The 22,107-nt window shown below is 41.8% G+C and overlaps 1 protein-coding gene across 1 annotated transcript in view; it reads right to left on the bottom strand.

Annotated features, from left to right (window-relative positions):
* The window catches only part of SMAD5 (SMAD family member 5), a 293,927-nt gene that overhangs the window by 115,421 nt on the left and 156,399 nt on the right, over positions 1-22,107 (bottom strand). Inside the window, exon 5 of the mRNA XM_069652605.1 lies at positions 1,992-2,213. Within this exon, the coding sequence (XP_069508706.1) occupies positions 1,992-2,213 (222 nt within the window). The remainder of the gene's footprint in view (positions 1-1,991; positions 2,214-22,107) is intronic.

Genomic DNA, 22,107 nt, shown 5'->3' with positions numbered 1-22,107 from the left:
CCCTTGCCACTACTAAAAGTGGTAGCAGAAGACAGTCGCTAAGACCTCTCGGTAATGCAAGAATTTTTCCCACTGTGTACCCGAAGGGATGCATCACGACACGCGACGAACGGATTGAAAATCACACGTGAATGTTCAGAAGGGTGTCAGGACCTGCCTTGTAGAAATTCCTGCCCACTCCCCGTTGGACACCAAGCAAACCAGACAGCAGAGTGGCAGATTGAGGGAGAGACGGTGCCCGAGAGCTTCAGTGGATCCGCAAGTATAGACTCGGCCATACTATAAATATTGGGGGTGGGGGAATTGTTGTTTGTCGTTTGTTTTGTGTTATTACAAAGGATCCCTGTTTCCAGGCGTGTTAGCTTAGTTTACGGATGAAAAAGACAAAAGAAAAAAAAGGATACCTGTTCTCTAGGCGCTAACTTAGTTTGCAGCTGAAAGTCAAAAGAAAAAAAAGGATCCCTTTTTTCTACACAGTTAGCTTAGTTCGCGGATGTTTTATGTATGGATCCCTGTGTCTGGGCGCTAGCATTGCTCACTTAGGTCGCGGAAGGGGGTTTCTTAGTTTATCTCATGGAGATGTATTGCTATGTGCAGCCGTATAGAAGAAGGACCACATTATTTTGGTATTCCCTGTGATTTGAAGGACATGAAGACGCCCGTGTGTCATTTTATTTGTGTTGCTGTGTCTTGGGATATTGGAACACTTGAGGGTGCACTCGAATGATTTGGAATTCTGTTTTAAGCTCATGAAGTCACATAAGGTTGTTGAATAGGACATGGTGCATTGATACGAGAGTGTAGGCCTGTAGTGGGGAACAGATTTGGGGGTAAACGAAAAGAGGAAAAAGAGAAACAGGAAGTATTTGGAAATAGAAAACAATGGCTTATAGCTTGATGAGGTGATGGTTAGGTTATCAAAGAGTGGTATGCCTTTTGGGCTGGGCTAAAAGAGCGCATGAAGGAATTGTGGCTTGGTCTTTAAGGGTGGAGATTACAGTGTGGCAGGTCCAAAGAGCATGCTCTGGTTAACTGTGGTGGACCAGAGAGGCTGGTGGAAAGTTTTGAGAATTGTTATGGTTTTGGAGAATTTAATTGAGAACTGACAACAACTGTGAAATATATAAATTGACTAAGTGTTCAAATGTGTCAAAAATCCTGACTTGTGGTCAAGTAAGTATCGGCAGTCAGAAAGTGACGTGCTGCCATAGGGGATACACCCATTAAAAATTTGGGCAAGTCCCTTCCACAGTATCAAATAAATAAACACACGCATATAACTAAATAAGTTGTTTCCCCACTAAGACTAAACAACTTGACAGCCCCTCTCGGTTTCAGGGATCTGGTTCTGCTATGGGCAATTGATCCAGTATTCCAAAGTGAAATTACTTAATATGTAGAAAAAACATACAGACCAAAGATGAGCAAACTATTGCCTATATGCATTTTTGGCAAACACAGGGCCTTTTTGTTTGCTGCTTGATCTTATTTAAAAATAAAATGTATTGTTCTACAACAGTTTTCTTAGTTTTTCATGGAAGAACTACAGACACAATAAGATAAGGTTACACTGTAGTTATCAGCTGCAGAAACCATTACATTTTAAGAGGACAATAAAAATATTCCAGAAAGATGTATTCTACTTGGAAACAAAATGCATCCTTTAAACATCTATACACACAAATCATAGGTCAATTGAGCGAACTAAAGTAAGAAAGCATTTCATTGTAATAGTGAACTTACTCCTTTCATGAGCAATCAAGGCTTCTAATCAAAAGCAATACTATTTCAACTTCATTTCACTCCAACTCTGTTGTAATGACAAGATCAAGCTTTTTGGGCAGGTTTCAGAAGAGCAGCAATATAGAAAGAGGAATATTCAAGAGTTGTCAACATTTGTACATTACTCAGACTACCTTGGAATAGATTTAACTATAAATCACATGTTCCTGAAAAAAACGCAAAAAGATATCCAATTTAAAAAAGTTTACCTTTTCCAATGTGACGCCTAGTGTTCTCAATGGTGGAATTGCGATTAACATTTGAGAGTAACCCCAAGCAGAACCTGTTGTTATTATTTGATGGATCAGTAAAACCATCAACAAGGACACTGGTTGATGAAGCATAGAACGCCACCCCGACGCGATTATTTAGTTCATAGTACACAATTGAACACCAGTGCTTTGGCTCTTCGTAGGCAACAGGTTGAACATCTAAAAACAAATAACATGTATTATGTTAAAAGTTGTGAGTTGCAAAGACTTGGAATCTAAATGCTGCTAAAGTCTAGATATAGCTTTTATCTTCCATTGAATTGAAAAGCTAAATTTTTCAAATTTCAACAAATTGAAAATCATCAAAATATGTTACCCTGATATGCAGTATTAATGTATTTGCTCGATTTAGGACATGGCCATTTAGCAATAAATATGCAATTAAATTCTCATGAAAAAAATGTAAGACAATGTGCAATTTACCTACTCAACAGTTTGACATGTTTTCTTATTTGGATTTACAAATAGATTTGTAGCTGTGACTACATACACTTTTATAATTATACTAATGTCATAGAAGGATGGGGAGGACTAATAATGGTAGAGATCTGCAGGTTGGAAAATGAAATCCTAACACGGACAAAGCTGTCAAGGATGATATTTGCAAATGTCTTGTGGTGTAATTTCCCCTGAATAAATGTCAAACATAAACTATGCTTTTGGGGTGCACTTTCAATGGCTGAGAGAAGCAACGCCATGCTCCTTCAAAAGAGAAATTTAGGATATCGGAATCATGATTTGAGGATGGGCTAAACTATTTCCCACTACCTATCAGTTACACACATTTGAAAAATCATCCAAAGTTATTTCTGGACATTCTCTAAACCAAACACGACAACGTTAAAACAGGTCAGTCCTCCACAATGCTGGGGGATAATAAGCCAGGCCTGTTGCGCAATTGACCATTGCATCCACTAAAAAGTTCCTTGTTTGACATAAGTTTTCATTCCAGGTAGTAAGTCATCCCTTCATCCTTCAGAGTTTGATAAAGAGAGTTGCTATGACTGAGTTTGGAAGAAAAAAAAACATTTGTTATCTGTCTATAGCACAAATATATGCCCCCTCTGGGCTGATGTGAGGGAATTACCCAAATTGACCTTTTACAATTGACTTTTTGCACAATTGACCCAATTATAGTGGTCCTAATTGACCTTCTACACAACTGACCTTTATATTATTTTAGTTATTTTATATATGTATTGGGTTGGTTTTGGATTATAAATAATATAAGGGGATTGGGTGGGGGTTTGCAGGGGGTTTTGGATTGGGTGGGGGACTGCGCGGAGGGGTTTCCCCCCGTATATATGCCCTAATTGACCCTTTAAAGTAGGTCAATTCTCCAATTCTCCCAAGGTCAATTGTTAAAAGGTGAATTAGTATACAACCAAATGTGAGCTCTGCAAATACGTCTGGTTATGTTTATGCATGGAGAATGTCATCAAAAGGCTCTTAATGAAGGTCCACGTGTGATCTGCTACCGAACTGATTTCGGGGGTGAGTCTACTGGCAGAGCGTTTACGAGGAGGAAGCGCCACCGAGACGCGGCCCGGACAGGATTGAGACTCGGAGGGGCTGAAAACTCTGAAAAAGGAAAGCCCCACGGAAGAAACAGTAGGGGACCGTGAATACCAGGGTGAGGCCATCAGAGTACGGTGTGTGGGATGTATTAACCCACTTATGCTCTGCCCTGTGGTATCACTGTGCGCGGATCGTGCCAGAATTATCAAAATGGCAGCAAAACCCCTATGTGCGCCAAAGCCTATGGAAATCGCGCCTCACAACACTGTTGTCAGTGGTGGAACGGAGACCTCACGGCTGAAACATGTCACTGGGCTTCACAACAAATAAAAATGGAGTACAGATGAAAAGCAGTGCTTTACTGAAAGAAATCCAGAACTTGCTCTTAAATCATTTTTCTTGGTTGCTGAAAATACAGAATGCTGGTTCAAAACACCATCAAACATCCAATATTCTTGCTGGGTGTTCAAGAAATCATTATGAACAGACAATGTCCAGAAAAGCTAAAGTTGTCATCAAAAAATTTACAGCAGAAATGTGCCTGCCTGTGAAATCTGTCAAAATCTGGGCGCAGTACCTCCGGCCGCCTGTATAAAAGCTTTCAGTAGCCAAAAAGCCACAGACATGGATTGGATATCCGACAAGAAAAGTGACTTTCTGATTAAAACATTTCCGGTTACTCCAGTTTTTTATGCACTGTCGAAAATACATAAAAACAAAACCAACCCCCCCCATTTAGACCTATTGTGGCTGGCAAAGACAGTGTATTTCACCCTCTAGCAGTCTACTTAGATCAAGCCTTACAACCGCTCGTCCAACAAACATCTACTTACCTGAAGGATACCTCACATTTCCTTAAACTACTGGAAGGAAAAAAGATCACTGATCCAACAGCTGTTCTATTTACACTGGATGTAAATATTTTGTATACATCCATTGCGCACCTACAAGGCATTGAAGCACTTGAATGGTTCCTCTTAAAACATAGGAAGACTTTGATTCACAAGGTATTTGCCGTTAAACTTATTACCATCATTCTTTTCAACAATTACGTCCCGTATGACGGTAAATATTTCTTACAAATCGCGGGTACAACAATGGGCTCACCAGTAGCCCCATCGTATGCCAATATATTTATGTTTCACTTTGAAGAAATAATGTACTCAACAAAGAGCTTTGGAAAACCAAAATCGGCTTCTGGAAAAGATTCATAGATGACATTTTTGGAGTGTGGTATGGCACGATTGAAGAACTCCATCAATTCCTTGAATATCTCAATTGCAATGAAAGAATCACTTTTACCCTTGATGTGGGTCAACCAGACATACATTTTCTTGACATTAACATCCAAAAAACAGGTATTACTTTAAACACAAGCATTTATAGGAAACCAACTGACTGCAATAGCACACTCCACTTTGGGAGTTTTCACCCAACCCATCTTAAGGAAAACCTACCCTTTAGTCAGATGTTAAGGCTAAAGAGGATTACATCAGATGTGGCGCGGCTTCAAGGAGAATATGAAGACATGAAGAAAAGGTTCAAAACGAGAGGATTCCCAGATGAAATTTTGGAGAAAGCTGTAGTTCGCACAAATCCACTCAACAGGGCTCCATTACTTGAAGAGAATCCCGAGAAAACTTCAAACAGACTCATTCATACTATGAAGTTTTCAAGTCAGAGTTATCAAATCAAGAAGATTATTACGAAAAATTGGGACCTGATAAAATCCTACTCACAACTCAGACTTTTCCCAAATCCCCCTATGTTGGCCTATAAAAGAGGGAAAAACTTCAAAGACAGCCTAAACAAAGCTGAAAAAAAGAAAATTTTGGGGAAAACAAAATTGATGAAACAGGAACTTACCCATGCCTCCAATGCCAACATTGTCCACAGATCATCAAAGGAGACCACATTTGTGAAACGAGTAGTGGCAAAAAGATCATTCTCCGAGACTTCGCTACATGTGACAGTAAAAACATAATATACGCTCTCAGATGCCCCTGCGGCAAATATTATGTTGGTAAAACCATTAGAAAGGCAAAAGAACGCTGGACGGAGCATAAATCCAACATTAGAACCAAAAATGAAAAGTCTCCAGTATACTGACATTTTCAAGAAAAAGGTCATAATAGCACACAATTAAGTTGGGTAATTTTGGAAACAGTACACTCGTTACCAAGAGGTGGTGATTTTTCGATAAAGTTGGCTCAGAGAATTATGGTGGATACACAAACTAGATGCAGTGTATCCACATGGTCTTAATGAAGAATTTTATTTAGGATTGTTTCTTTAAATGATTTGTTGACGTTTTACAACAGGATTAATATCAAAATTGGTCTGGATTGTTATGATATGATATGATAAGGCATTTGTAACGCGCCTATACACAGGTGTTGATGACTGTACACGGAATGTGCAGTCTTCTCTAGATTGTGCACTCCATTTGATGAGACAATATTTTATAGAGATGTTACCCAATGGGACTCTATTACCATCACGTTTATGTTATGCTTATTCACCTCTGGGAGGCAGCCCTTTAATATAGATATGACACTCATCTAGAATGTGCACTCCCTTATAAGGAGACAGAACTGAAGGACTTCTTGTATTTTTTATATGTTTTTTTATTTACTGACTGGATTGCCATTACTTTTAAAAAAATAGGCTTGCCCTTTATGTGAAGCCGACCGGAATTTAGTCATACACATCAGTTACACATCAAAAGCATAAGCACTTCTCTCATCATCGAGATCTTTCGTAAGCTCTCACTTAGTTATCTTTCATAGGCACTCCGCTAACCAATGGCGTATGGATTACACATTAAAGTAGCCAAACATTTTTGGTTTCATTTTGGTTTTACTTTGTTTTTTTACTTTGTTCATTTCATTTAATGTATTTCTACTTCCTTGACATCCTTTTCCTACTTACAGTTTTCTTAGGTTTCTCGTCATTCCTGCACCCCCGTGTGCTCTTTATACAATTTGGCATTTATACGATTGGTACGCATACAGATATATTTCGACACAGACGCCGTCAGTATCAACAGAAAGTTTACATCTGTGACTTCATGCACACCTTTTACGCGATGAGGTCACACATTCAAAGTATATTTAAATCGCCATTTTGTTTATCCTCAACATGGCGTGCATCGAACAGCTCCCGCCGGTTTTCAAGCAGCGAATCGTAAGTGTTTTACCTTCCGCTTGTCTGGCTCCCTCGACCTCTCGGCTCCTTAGCGGGATTCCACTTTTAGAACTTCATGTAGGCACACCGTTTCTTCTGTTCTACATGACTCGCAATGTCTTTTTCTCTATTGCTCAACTAATCTCTGATGATCATCCTTTAATTACATATTCTTCGTTTCCATTTTAGAGACACAGTCTTTCCATTGCGTTTCGCATGGTATGAACTCGTCCTACCAAAGCTTACCATTTGCTGCTCCCTAGCGATCAAATCACAGTTTCTTCAGAACTTCATAACATTAGTGAGTTATTTTTCGTTTGACTAGATCTTTAGGACAGTAGCTCAACCTCTTATACATTCAACCATGTAATTCAGAGCTTACATAATTTTTAGGTGTGACAGAAACGTATGAATACATGCATGGGTACTGCTCAACACTACGATTGCCCTTCTCTTGAAAAATGGGCTTACAAATCGATAGACCATTTGGATGAGTACACGGTATGATTTTTTTCTGATTTCTTATTTTATTGAAAATACATAGTCAACATGAGTTCTTTGAATAACACTTATACAGTCTATCAACTTATGTCCATTGTGGATCATACCAATTCACATATCAATCAATCATAGATATTATGTCATTTGAGAAACTGACCTGGTAAACAACAATGTTGATGTTTGAATTCTGCACACAAATCTTGACAATTTATTATCTTTGTATTTTTGGATTTTAAATTAACTAGACTAATTGATATGTACACTTTCTTCTTGAATTTATAGAATTATGAATATTGAATGAAATTGTCTGCCCCTGATGAAGAGAATCTATCTCGAAACGCATTGGGCCAACTTGTTTGAATAAACCTCCTGTTTGAATAATCAAAGAACGTCTTATTAACTTTTTATTGTTATTCGTAATTGAAATATGAATTCTATCGATATGAATATCTCTAATACTAGATAACCTTACTCAGCTGTTTTCAGCCATAGAGAGTGTGCAGGGGATGCGAGTTCCCAAATTGGGAACTTATTCTGTTAGATTGTATTGACAACCCAGATGCAAGGGTTGTTTCTTTTCTCCCCTGCACCTTGAATCTCATTACACACATTTAAATGTACTTACCCATAATACAAGAAATCCTTGACACTTGGTGTGCATGGTGTTTAGATCCGATTGGCCATCCAGAAATCTTGATGGACCAGAATTCCTGAGGGTTCTGTTCAAAACATATATAGTGAGTATCCATAGTACAGATTGGCTCACTGGCTTGTCTGTTTGCGTGGGTGATGGGTTGGAGTTTGTCATGAAGGTAAGATGGGATTTGTTTGTTGGATGGCTTTGAATACAATTTTTAAAAGGAAATAAAAAAAATAATTGAGTCCTTTGAAGGCAATTCTCTGGTGTTCGGGAACCCAGTGGAGCAGAACAGGAGCTGGGGTGACGTGCAAATGTTTGGGTAGGTGAAGGACGCGTCTGGCGCTGCTGCATTTGGTATGGCTTAGAAAGGGGGCAAGTGTGCTGTTGGGGAGTCCATTGAAGAGAGCACTGCTGTAATCCAGCTTCGACTGAACCAGTGCTTGGATAGCCATGCTAAATTCATCTGGGGGGTTTGTGGGAGGGTTCTTACCTTGCGCAGGAGGTGTAGTTGGTAGGAGGTGTAGTTGTAGATTGCATGTTTTAGTGATAGCAGCAATGTGGTGTGTAAAGGAAAGGTGGGTGGTCGAGGGTAAAGCCAAAGGATTTGACAGGTGTGGAAGGGGAAAATGAGCTTTCATCACAAATCCCCAGCAGCAAGGAAGTCATGAACTCTCTACATAACTGAGATAACCTACAGTGCAAAGAACTTTGCATCATTTTGTTGGCTCATTCTGGGCAGCAACCGTCCATGGAAATTCCAATGCATTTGAGCTTTATGGAATGTCACAGATGCCAAGAAAGTCACACCGTATTGCCAAAATAGTTCAAGGGTGTTTATTGTTGCTTTGTGGGGTGGGGGCTAGGTATATCCCCTTGTCAATCAGCCTGGGGTAGGAGCGGAATAGTGACTCAGGCGTCCTTAAACCCCAAGCTAGTATCTATAGCAAGGTAACCCCTTCTGCCTAGATCTTCCTTCTCCAATGATAGTCTTCCTAAATGCAGGTTATATTATCTCCCTCAAGGACTTCTGGTATGTCCCTACTCTTAATCAGGTGCTACTATTCTATAGGGAGCAGAGATATTGCCTTTTACTTAATCAGTGGGGCACAGGTTGGTTCTTTCACGCCCACACTCACTTTACCTTCTCTACTTACTCCTTCTCGACTGCTCCCCAAACCTCTCTTCACTCCCTCCGATGTCATACAGTCCTCTTACTACTCGTCTCCATCCTTTTATCTGATCACTACTTCCATCACACCCCTCCTAACTCCTCCAGTACCCCTCCTACTATCCTACTGCTCTTACACCGCACCTCTTCCTCTACTAACACTCCTCTTCCCCCACAAACTCTACAACTCTTACTGCAGTATTACTTTTACTCCACCCACTTTCCACACCACTCTTTCACTCACCCACTCCTTACACTATTTTAAACTAACATAATTCACTAAAGACATGCACACTCAGTACACTACGCTTGCACTCACTAAGCCAATGTCTCACCTTCTCAAACCATAGTCTCCACACTCCACCGCTTCTTCCCTCCTCCTGCAAGTCACTTGGTCCTCCTGGACATCACTGCAGACCTCACCAGGATATCCCACACTTCCCATTTCCTGTCCCCTGCTTAAATATCCCTCCCTCTGCTGGGACTGGTCAACTCTCCCTGGCCAATCTTGTTCTGTTTCTCCCCATCTGGGAATATATGTGTGACAGAAAATCCATAAGAAGCAGCTTAGCCCCATCCACTCTCTCTGGGCAGGACTGTTGCGGGTCATGGATGGCTGCCAGAGAATCCCGTTCACATTAGGAGGCCCAGCTTTGGTGTCTCTGTGATAAGGTCATTGAGTTTTGGGGGCGGTGCCCCTTCCAGTTAATTTCTATGGTGGTCTATGGGCAGGGGTGGCCAACAGCAGGATGATGCAGGCACTAAGGGATGGGGTAAGGTTCTGACATTCTCCTTGAAAAGGTCAGAGTGCTCGTCTTGTGAAAGTGAGCATCACAAAACAGACCCATTGAGAGCTTTGTGTCCCAATCTAAAAGAAAACGAATCTCCTTAAAGGAAAATGTGCACAGCTTGTCCACTCTCGGGATTACTACCTTCACCCTGTACTCGGATAATCACAAAGTCCTTAAACTGTTCACCAAATGCTGTAGGCTAGAATTGGCTCCTAAAATACAAATTCATTTTGTACTGTTAACCCTACATTTTCTTTGGATGGTTAATGCGTTTTAAATCCAACATGAAGTAGCTTCTCTAAACAAAAGGCGTGCTCTTTTTGGTAGTTCATTTAACTGGAAACTCTTTTCTTTAGCTTTTCAACCATCTGAATTGCATTCACCCACAAAGGATTAGGGCTTGAGCTTGACCAGCTCAAGGCTGTCAAGGTGTACATAGGGAAGGCTTTGGTGTAACCCCAAAAATAAAACCCGAAACATTTTCTACACTTCCTTTATCAGACTAGACCTCCTCACACTGGGGAAACACATTCTCAGAAGCATTTATTTAATGTCCTATTGAAAATCACCTGCTCAGTAAATCCTTCCATATAACAAATAGCTGGCCATTATGTATTTCATTGAAGCCTGGCTTCTACTTCTGGAACCACCACCTTCCCCAACTCCATTTCCTACCTCTGCTCAGTGTTTAGAACACACTCTGAAATCACCTTCATGTGGAAGAAGCAGGCTATAAAGTCAATGACAAAAAAATAATTCTTCAATAATCTTACTCGATGGTACTCATCTGAACACCTCAGTATGAGGACACGTAAGTCTGGTGTGACACAGCTCAGGAGGGACCTGACCTATCGCGCTGGCATTACGTACATCACTACAGAAATGTTTCAGAATAAGGAACAGCTTTTCTAAGCAGCTTTGCATACCAAGGCACTTTGCTAGGAGAGCTGACTGAAATCAAGAGTTCTATTAGCCTTCATTTTAAAAAACCCAAGACAAGTAATCTTCAGGGTTTGAAATGGCTGGGAACTGGGATCAATTTACAAGTGCCTGATGAGTTTGGCACCAAGAGCAACCAGGAGATACTTTTGACTTCTGGTTCCATGAAAATACTCCTGTGACATTTCCTTTGTGTGTTTGACAACGTGAATAGCTGAGCATTGTAACACATCCAGAAGACATTTAAAGCCCAATAAGTTATATATAAAAGGTTATAGTTTGCTTCTTAAGTGAATGTTGGATTCGTAGCACACTATGTACTAGCTCATCATTGCTCAGAGGTAGCTCCTGTTCACTGGGTGATGTCCGATACCAAGGAGATGCGTTTAGCTCTATCTGATAAAATCTTTATTTTTATCCTTGAATAGTTTTGATTTACAATTGAACTATGTTCTGTGAACTGCTCGTTTTCTCGATATTTCAATGTCCGTTATACTTTTAAGATCGTGTATTACTGCTCTCTTACAGTAGTAGATTACAAATGAAATACAGTCAGAAAAAAACACCCCACTAGGGCTTTCTAAGATGAAGCATGTGATAATACTAATAAAATTTTATTTTCAAATTCTCCAATAGGTAATGCATGGTGGGTTCCTTGCACAAATAGAAAGGGAATCAGATGAGATAGCTTGTATGCTGCATCAGGTATATAACACAAGAATTAACTGGTTACCCCTCTCTTTGTTCTGCGCAGTGAACCAGCATTTATCTCCAGTGTGTATGTTGTTTCTATCACTGTACCTGAACAAACATTTTTCAAAAAATAAATTATTCAAAATCTGATTATTTCATACTTAAAAGCAATTTATAACATCAACACAACAAACAAAACTGATTCTATTCACTTTTGCTGTTGTACCAAAAACATACAACAAATATTTCTGTACAGGGGTTAGTAATACGTATATATCATGTTCAGTATTATTAATAAACATAAGAAAAAATACCATATGTCTTCTTTAAATATCTGCTTGATGGTAGATAGCAACACAAGAACACAGTCACAAAAATAACAAATATTTTATATGGAACAAGTTACTTACCTGTAACTGTTGTTCTCCAACATGGGTCTGGCATGGATTCACATGCTCATGAATATTCCCTGTCGTCAGGCTGGGAATCCTCAGTAAAGGAAAAAAAAGAAAATCAGTTTCAGTTTCGTTTCTGAACTGTCTTTCTACTAATAACCAATCACTGGTCTCTGGGTCATACTGCCCACAGCCAATGACTGCCCTCTACTTAAGCCCCTCCTCTGGCAGCCATCTTCAGATTTGGTAGCACGTAAAATGGCAGTAGGACCAAGAGAAGAGCCGCAGAGGGGATGGAGGGAGGGTTCGCATGTGAATCCATGCCAGACCCATGCTGGAGAACAACAGTTACAGGTAAGAAACTTGTTCCTTCTCCAGCATGGGGTCTGGCATGGATTCACATGCTCATGAATACAAGAATACATAGCAGTACACACATGCACAACCACGGGAGGTGGCAAGGCTCAACATTAAGCATTTCAACAACTCAACATTAAGCATCTCTTACCTCCTCACTAGGCTCACCTTCAAGCGAACAGGTTGCGCAGCACTGCTTGGCCGACTCTGGATTCCTCCCTGGAATCCCAGGCGATGCAGTAGAATTTTGTGAAGGTGTGCATCGACCTCCAAGTAGCAGCCCTGCAGATGTCCAGCAGGGGAACCCCAGACAGGAACGCTGTAGTAGAAGTGATCGCTCTGGTCGAATGGGCTCTCGGACGGCCAGGCAACGATCGGTTTGCCAACCGGTGACAGTGCATGATGCAGCTGGAGAGCCATCTGGAAATGGAAGCCTTGGAGAGGGCCTTCCCTTGGTTCACAGGGCCAAAGTTCACAAACAGCTGTGATGTCTTCCGAAAACTCTTTGTGTGGTCCACATTGAACTTCAGCGCTCTAGCCACATCCAGCGAGTGCAAAGTCATCTCAGCCGGCGACGAAGGGGACGGGAAGAAAACAGGGCGTGTTGAGATGGAAGTCCGGCAGCACCTTGGGCATGAAGGAGGGGTGCGTCCTCAGCACTACCCTTGTCTCGTGGAATGTCCGGTATGCCGTTGTTGCTGTCTCTGTCCCAGTCTCGTCGCTCGGTGGAGGGGATAGAGGTGAAGGATGGAAGGGCGGGGGAGGATGGATCCGCTTTCGCTTGGATGGTGGGCTCTCCGACGGTCCAGGCGCCGCTGGGTCGTCTGCCGGAGTTAAGGGCAACCTTGTCCTTATTTCTGTGCACAGCGTGTGCAAGGCTAACAAGATGTCCTCCAACCTGTCTGCCGTAGGAGGCAGCGGTTGCGACAGTAGCGTCGGCAGTGGTATAGAGTCCTCCGGCTCTTCGTTGATCTGCCGTTCCTCGCTGTCTCCCCCATCGCTTTCCACGTCCGCCTCGTCAGGGCCCATTCCATAGGCCCTGACCTCAGTGAATCGCTTGTCAAGAACCGTCTTGAGTCCTGAAAGCTTGTCCTCGGAGGAGATATGAGTCCGGTAGGACTACCGTGCCCCCCCCCGCCCCTTCTCTCACCCAGGGGCTTCACAGGGGTCTTATCGATGGGCGTGAAAGACGATTCTTTCCGGCCGGGCAGGGAAACTCTAGGCTTAAGGGTCATTTAGACTGGGGCCGCCTCTGCGGTTTTCGCCAGGGACGCCCCCACTCCCTCAATCGAAGCCTTGGCCTGGTGAATCTGGGCCTTCATGACCTTAAGCGTGCCTGAGGCCTTCACCGTGAGGGGAGGGCCACTGCCTCGCTCCCCCTTGGCTTTCTCCATCAGAACCGACCGGGCCTTCTCCAGAAGCTTACCCGGGTAGTCCGATTTCCTTTTCCTCGTGCCGGAGCGTTGGCTTGTGGGTGACGGCGTTGGTGATGACGCGCCCGGCCTGGCAGCCAAGGAGCCCGTACCAATGGCGCTCCCGGTGCCCGCAGACTCACGGTGCTTTGCCTTATGTTGTGCCTCGTCGCCGGAGCGCCCTCAAAGGTCTTAGAAGACCGCTCAGATTTTCTCTTCGGAGAAGTACGTTGCCGGGGCTCACCTGCCACCAGGCTCTTGGACTCCAGCCAGTCAGCGAGTCACTTGTTGCGGTCCTTCATAGTACAGACCCTTGCAGAACGCACAAGCCTCCACGACGTGCGATTTAACCGTGTGCAGGCACTAGAGGCACCGCGAGTATCCAGCCTCTTTGAAGATGTTCTGTAGTCCTAAACAGAGGTGTCGAGTCTCCCTTGTCTTTGGCCATGACCACGAGGGGCAGGCCTCCAAGATCTTCTGGAATCCTCCAAGAAGTGAAATTCGATGAAAATTCACCCTTGAGGGGCGTAGGAATTTCCGAAACGGGTCCCTGTTGATCGGAAGATGAATCGGTGGAGCTTGAGGCTCGATTTGACCGAACAAATAAGAGTACACTCTTTGAAAAAAAAAAGCAATCGTAGTAAAGCTCATGAGCTAAGCACGAGGACCCCCAACACTTGAACGTGCGGTAAAAATCTGAAGATGGCTGCCAGCGGAGGGGCTTAGGTAGAGGACAGTCATTGGTTGGGGGCAGTATGACCCAGAGACCAGTGATTGGTTATTAGTAGAAAGACAGTTCAGAAACGAAACTGATTTTTTTTCTTTACCGAGGATTCCCAGCCTGACGACGGGGAATATTCATGAGTATGTGAATCCATGCCAGACCCCACTCTGGAGAAGGGAGGAGGCATATCTTGGTAGTATAAAGGATTACTTGGGATTCGCCACTAACTGCACAAGGAAAGCTGCAAGTCATGTGAAATTTAAGTAAATCAGCGGAGGAACGCACCATATCAGCATATCAGCCACAAACATGTTGTATGAAGACATTTCTAGAATAACGGACAAACATGCACAAACAATGGGATTTTCAACAGAGGAAGCAGAAGCCATCTTTAATCTAATCAAGGATACCAGTACCAGTTCAACAGACTCAGACCCAACCAAAAAAATTAAACAATTGGAATACCCGATTAGGAAAGAGAGCAATCAAAAACTGCATGCTACAACACTAACAAAATATTACAGAGCACAGAGCATAACAAGAGGATTACTAATGACTGTACGACCAACTCTCTGTAAAGAGAACAAGAAATTTGTTCGGAAATGGGAGAATATACTGAAATGCTCACTCGATTTAATCCTTCTGACTATAAAGGAATTGGCTAATGAACTGAAAACCATCATAACGGATATTGAAATAATCAAAAGGGACCTCAGCAAGTGCCTAAGTGGGGAGGATATGAAAACCATGCTAGAAGACATCAATGGACAGTCGGAGCAATATAAATCAGAACTAGAAAACAAAAAAACGCAAATTTAAAAAGGGACACTTATGATTACCATAATGATGAAGTATATACATGGCTGGATAAGTATAGGCATCAGGGTTAAACACAGCAAACCAGAAGCTCCTCAGACCGATCAAGTTCTGACTCCGACTCCCAACCTTCGCCTGAGCACCTCAAGGGTTCCAACTCCTTCAAACAGTGAGGAACAACCAACCACTAGAGATAGTTCAAAAACAAGAGAAGGTAGACTGAGACAGCCTTTTTTAGACAAGGAAAAAGGAAGAAAAGAACCAGGAGGGGCTGCAGGAAAAGGAACTACACAGAAAACAGAGAGCAGGTAACCGAGAAGGAGAACTTAATCATCAACATATCCAAACGTAGTACGAGTACTGCAGAGAAGAACATCCTACAAAATGGGCTTAGTTTTGTACCTACATTTGGGACTAGTTCCTTTGACACAAAAATAGAACTTTTCAAATTTCTTCAAAAAATGAAACTGAAAGCCTACTTTGCAGATGTTGAAATTCCAGAAACGCACAGAGCAACTATTTGGAACTCAAACCTAAGTCATTTCACACCACCATTACCGCATGGTACAATAGACATTTTCCATGAAGCTATCCTACGAGACTTGAAGAAAATCTCATTCAAAACACCAAGATTTCGCAACCTTAATAAGAGCAAACTGTCGATCATCAGAAACATATACGAGGATGAGACTATCGCCATCCGTCCAGCAGATAAAGGCGGAGTACTAGTAGTAATGAATACAAATGACTACAGAGAAGAGTGTTTTAAGACAATTGAACGACACAAATGTATACAAAGTTTTACCTTGTAATCCGACTAGAGAAATTGCAGAGCATTTGAAGACAATGTTGGACATGGCACAAGAGAACGAGTGGATAAGTGATAAAACCAAAATCTTTCTTACACAGTTTTCCAAAGACACCACATCTCTATTTGCTTCCCAAAATTCACAAGTCATTACTAAAACCACCTGGACGACCAATAGTGGCTGCCACGCACAGTGTTCTTCAACCCCTAGGCATTTACATTGACACCATATTACAACCAATTATACCAAAACATCCTACTTACATGAAGGATACAACAGACTTTAACAGACTCACACAGATCCAACTTGACGAGCATGACATTCTAGTCACTATTGATCTCAACAGCCTCTACACCTCCATTCCACATTGCCTAGGACAACAGGCAGTGGAATGGTTGTTGCTACAAGAAGAAGTAGGGGTATCAAAGGAATGGGTTATGATGTTACTAGAATGTATTGCGCAAAAGGCCCATTTCCAATTTTTAAAACATTACTCACAAATCAGTGGCAGAGCAATGGGTGCAACAATGGCACCCGCATACGCGAACTCGTTCATGCTGAAATAAGAAGAGGACCATATCAGACCCCCTGTATGGCATCGATCTACAAAAAACTGAGGGAGATACATAGATGACATCTTTTTGATTTGGAATGACACACAAGAAACCCTCAATTCATGTTTGGCATACTTTAACATTATCAACACCAGGATTTAATTCACGCATGAAATTGGTCATCCGAGAGTTCATTTTCTGGACGTGCTGGTAACTTCTAATGCACCAACATTTGACACGGTTGTAGATCATAAACCTACAGACAAAAACAATCTTCTACATAGAATGAGTTTTCATTCTCCAGCCACAATTAAGAGTCTACCATAGAGCCAATTGCTTCGCATTAAAAGAATTACTAGCACAGATTGCCAATATGAACAAGAAAAGTAGGAGATGCTGGACAAATTTAAAAAGCGAGGATATAAAGAGGACAAATTGCTAACTGCTTCAGAGAATGTAGGATTACAGGATAGATCCAGCTTGTTGTCGGCCAGAAACATAACCAAGAAAGAGAACCCACTTGTATTTGTAAGTAAATACAGCGTACAGTCACCAAAAATCAAAAGAACAAGTTACTTTCTTACCCCGTAACGTTCTTTCGATGGGGTGTTCCGACGACGTATTCCACATCTATGAATCACCACAGCTGTGCTGCTTCGGAAAATATTCGGCGTCCTGCGTCAATTACGTCGATATGCCCCTTCGAGGACCTCCTTCGACAGCTGACGTCACCAGATGTTATACGCCCGTAGCCTCAGTTGTAGTTTTTTCCCAGAGCGTGTGGCACCAATCTTCTGCCAGTATTACTACAGAAGGCCTTGCAGAAACGAAAGCTGCAATAGCATAAGAAATGCTGTAGGGGGGCAGGCTAGGAGGGTTCGATGTGGAATACGTCGTCGGAACATCCATTCAAAAGAACGTTACCAGGTAAGAAAGTAACTTGTTCTTCGAGGGGATTGGTTCCTCCGACGTATTCCACATCTATGACAGACTCCCAAAGCAGTACCAACGTATGGAGGTGGGAAAAGAATTTAGAATTTTATAATGCCCAATCAAATTTCAGAATAGAGGACTGCCTTACCAAAGGCCAAATCTGGACCATGGATAGAATCCAGGGAGTAGTGTTTCACAAAAGTATGGACAGAGGCCCATGTGGCTGCTTCACAAATGTTACGAATGGGAACACCCCTCTGCAGAGCAGTAGAGGCAGCCACACCCCTAGTAGAATGGGCCCGTAAGCCTACCAGAGGGTCCTTACCTGCCAAACGGTAACATTCAGAGATTGTCAAGGTAATCCGTCTCGACAATGTCGGTTTAGTAACAGCTTGTCCCAAACGCCTTGCAGGGTAACCTACAAAGAGCTGATCGTCCACTCTGACCCACGACATGCGTGAGATGTAGAAAAGTAAAGCTCTCCTATTATCCAACCTATGGAACCTCTCCTCTTCCTTACCAGGATGAGGAGCGGGATAGAATGCCGGAAGAATGACCTTCTGGCTGAAATGAAATTCCGACAGAAACCTTCAGAAGAAAAGGATGAACCCTAAGGACAACCCTGTCCTTATGTAACACCGTGCTTTTGAAGTCAAAGACTGGCAATCATCACAGTCATCAGTGTCGTGATCCTCGCCGAGGCACCAAAGGCAGACGTCATTCGGGTCCGTAAGCGATATCTTGAAACCACAGTCCTGACACTTCTTGAATCCCGACCGCGGGGCAGAAGAAGATGAAGACATGATTTTTCACAAAAACCAAGAACGAATAACCGATTCAAACAGGAGAAGAACCGAGGCGCGCAGAGATTCCAAAGCAAACACGTTCGTGGAAAAAACTGAACTGAGGCTACAGGCGTCGTGAGTCCTACATATAACATCGGGTGACGTCAGCCGTCGAAGGAGGTCCTCGAAGGGGCGTCATCAACGTCATCGACGCAGGAAATTTTCCAGAGCAGCACAGCTGTGGCGATTACCTGTCATAGATGTGGAATACGTCGGAGGAACCAATCCCCTCGAAATATTATTCATAAGCACTGCCTATACTAACTTGTGATGGTAAATTTCAAAGCTTATTTGAGGAGAAACCAGTCTTTGCCAATCAACGGAGTAGCAATTTGAGAGATTTATTCATGAAGACAAAACCCAAGACGAGGATGAGACCAATTTAAAACAAAAAAAAGGAACTTTCCCCTGCATGTCCTGCAGTAACTGCAACAACATTATAAAAGGAAACTCAGTGACACACCCCAGAATGGGTGAAAAGATTAGAATCAAGAGCTATTCAACCTGTATTACAGAAGTAGTAGTATACTGTACTGTTTAAGATGGAACGAGCATAAATCTAATATAAGAACTCGAAACCAGTATTCGCCAGTTGTCAGACACTTTAATCAAGCTAATCATCAAGTTTTGCAAATGAGTGTTCATATTTTGGAAGCGATAGAAACAGCAAACATAAGGACCAGTGTGACAAAGAAACTTGAACAACGTGAGGCATGCTGGATTGAGAGGCTTGACACAATATCGCCGCCGTAGATTGAATGAAGAATTGGATTTACACTGTTTTCTATGAATAATTCTTAGTTATAATCATACTGCACTGAACCTTTTTTTTGTTTACACCTAATGTTTGGACCAGCAGGATGCAGATGGTTATTTAATTTGTTAATCATAATCCATGAGTAAGAACAATGAGATGGCATAGAAACAATTTGTTATTATGTATTAATGACAATAATTCTGAATTAGTATTTTTTTTTAACTCGGACAAGATCCTATGAAGGTTGGTTAGGAACTTTGAGTATATTTTGCCATGGCCAATTTAGAGTTTTTTTCTTAAATATGATGGCTGTTTAGGTTCTAAGCATTGATGAATATTGCAAGTGATTAATTTGCACAAACACCAGGGTTGTCTTCTTTGGAATAAGGTACGAGTTAGATTATGCCTGATTATAAGTAGATGAGTTGACAAGACCTACTATGATCGAAGCTATTCACCTCACTTTGAAATAATGGACACACTAGCAAATTATTGTTTTTCTGTATATTTTGCAGAAAAGGAGCGTCAGTCACACTTGCATTTGGACGCCATTGTGAATACAAATACTGAAATTTGGATTTCTGGATAGAAATTAAGGCATTCTTCAAGTTGTGAATATTCAAAAATACACACAGCCACATCACATACGCGGCAAAGGTTTATCCAATTACAGAATTTGTCCCGATGAAGGACCAGTTATTGGGTCCGAAATGCATTTGCAATATTTCGGAATTCTGCTCTCTCATCTAGAGATGAACTTTGGGAATTAAAAATAACTACAAACAAAACTATAAAGGACTACTGTTCATCTTTTAGATGGAAATCTAACTATTATAATTTCTCGTCAACATTATATGCAATAGTGTAATTTACTTCAGTAGTTTTTTATACATTACAGGTGACCCAAGGTCTGATGAAAGTTTTTTCATCAGACACACTTTGTGTGTATACTGGGTTACTTGTCCGCACAAGGACTGCTGCGAGTCATTATATGGAATTTAAGTAAATCAGCGGTGCCGGCCCATACTTTTTGTTTTTTATCTCTTGCTGGTATAGCCTCACAAAAGGTTAAGGCCCGTGAGTGTAGCCTTGTGGATAGTCGACATATGTTTCGGCCCTTAAAGATTTTTGGGAGTTATCCCCCACGCCTGCCAACTACGATTTTATGGGCCTTCTTCAGGACAAGATATTCTTTAGCATCATGATGAAAATTCACAACAACCCTGTAAGTGTGTTCCATTTCTTGACACTGCAATATAAACAAATATATACATCCTTATTAAAATTGGATTTCAACAATAAAAATACTGTGCTGTGTTTAGTTATAGTATGATTCTCTTAGCATGTTGGTCAAAGACCTCAATTATTAGAGCGCATAGACCTGAGCGCCGAACTGGTTCTCTCTGTCTGGGCTTTTTGGTTTGCCTTAATCCTCAACTCTGTGAGATAAGTGGCGATGCCTATTACCGTCATATAAGTCGATGGTATACCCATTGTCTCTTGATAAATCTAAAGACCCCCGTTATGGCACCTCCTGGTTACTAACCTTATTTTTGGTAAGTCTTGTCAAACGGGAACTATTCCATTTCTGGTTACTAGGCTTCAAACAGGGGCACTCTGCGGAAAAGGGGAGTCTATTTCAGTATGCAAAGAATCACATTGTGTCATTCATTATAGTGTGCTGCGGTCTACATTCTAATTCTCTCATTTGTTTTTCATCTTTAATATTTTATTTAGTTAAATTACTTAATTTATATTTCATTATTTGTGTTGTAAATTCGACTCGATATTACTATTGTTTAGTATATGTGTTATAAAAAATGTTTATCAATCTGCTATGGAGCCTCGTATTCTTCAAGACGCTTTGGGTGTGCTAGTAAGCCTACTTTTACACCGAGCAGCACCATTTTTGGTTTAATGCCGTTTCCAGAAAAACCCTTGCCAGATATCAACGAGCGCCATGTCAACTGATATTCTTGTTGCGAGCTGTCGGGATCTCATTGTACCTCATATCTAGTATACACGGCGGTGCTTTCGCTACGGTTCCTTTCCAAACAAATGGGTCTCGTCTCAGACAAAAGAGGAAATGATTCCTTACCTCTTGTTTATATATTGAAAGCCTCGCACGTTTTTCATAACCGCCGGTCATGAACCACGTAAACGTGTTCATCTTCCACGTTAAAACATACTAAGCAGGGACGTCTATAACGTCCACCATCATGAGGACAATCCAATGACTGTTGTATACCATGAGATGGGGAATGATATTCGTGACTTGTGTTGATGTTATAAATTGCTTTTAAGTATGAAATAATCAGATTTTGAATACAATATTTTTTTTAATATAAATGTGTTGGGTCAAGTACAGTGTGAGAAACAACATGCATACACTGGGGGTAAATGCTGGTTCACTACAACTGCGCAGACCGAAGAGAGGGGTAACCAGTTCATTCTTGTGTTGCATGCCATTTTGATATCTTCCCACCATTGAACTGGTCCCCCGAAAACAAAAATAGAGAAATACGCAATTTTCTATTGCAGCATCAGGTAGAAACATAGTGCAAAACCACCTCCCACAGGGCAACCTTTTCCATGACCTACTAGCATGTTTAGGTGTGGCATGGTTTGTTTAAATAGCAAACATAAAATGTGTCCAAACAAAGCAAGTAATACATTCACGTTCTGTGAATTTAAAATACACTTCTAAGTAGGACATACTTTATGCAAATGTATAGTTTCTCAGTTGAGCTGAAGAGCCCTGTTTTAGCTCTTTAAAGAGAGGTCCAGTGTCATTGTAGGCATTCTGAAGAGGCCAGTATGCCCCTTCCCCTAACCTCAGCCATGGGTGGGAGGCCTACCAGGGGAAAATCCAGAGCCAGTCCGGTCCCAGAGGTGGACGCTGGAAGTTGAGACGGCCCCAATTCCTGCCCGCATGCCCCACCCTCCCTAGTGCCAACATGTTTCTGTGCAGACCACTTATCTGATGCCTTACCTCCAATATCAGATACCTGCCAG

Source organism: Ambystoma mexicanum, chromosome 3p (genome assembly GCF_040938575.1).
Source record: "Ambystoma mexicanum isolate Mex_15411 chromosome 3p, UKY_AmexF1_1, whole genome shotgun sequence".
NCBI classification, from domain to species: Eukaryota; Metazoa; Chordata; class Amphibia; order Caudata; family Ambystomatidae; genus Ambystoma; species Ambystoma mexicanum.
Note: the sequence above shows the minus strand (reverse complement) of the source record. Positions and strands in the feature narration are given on the sequence as shown.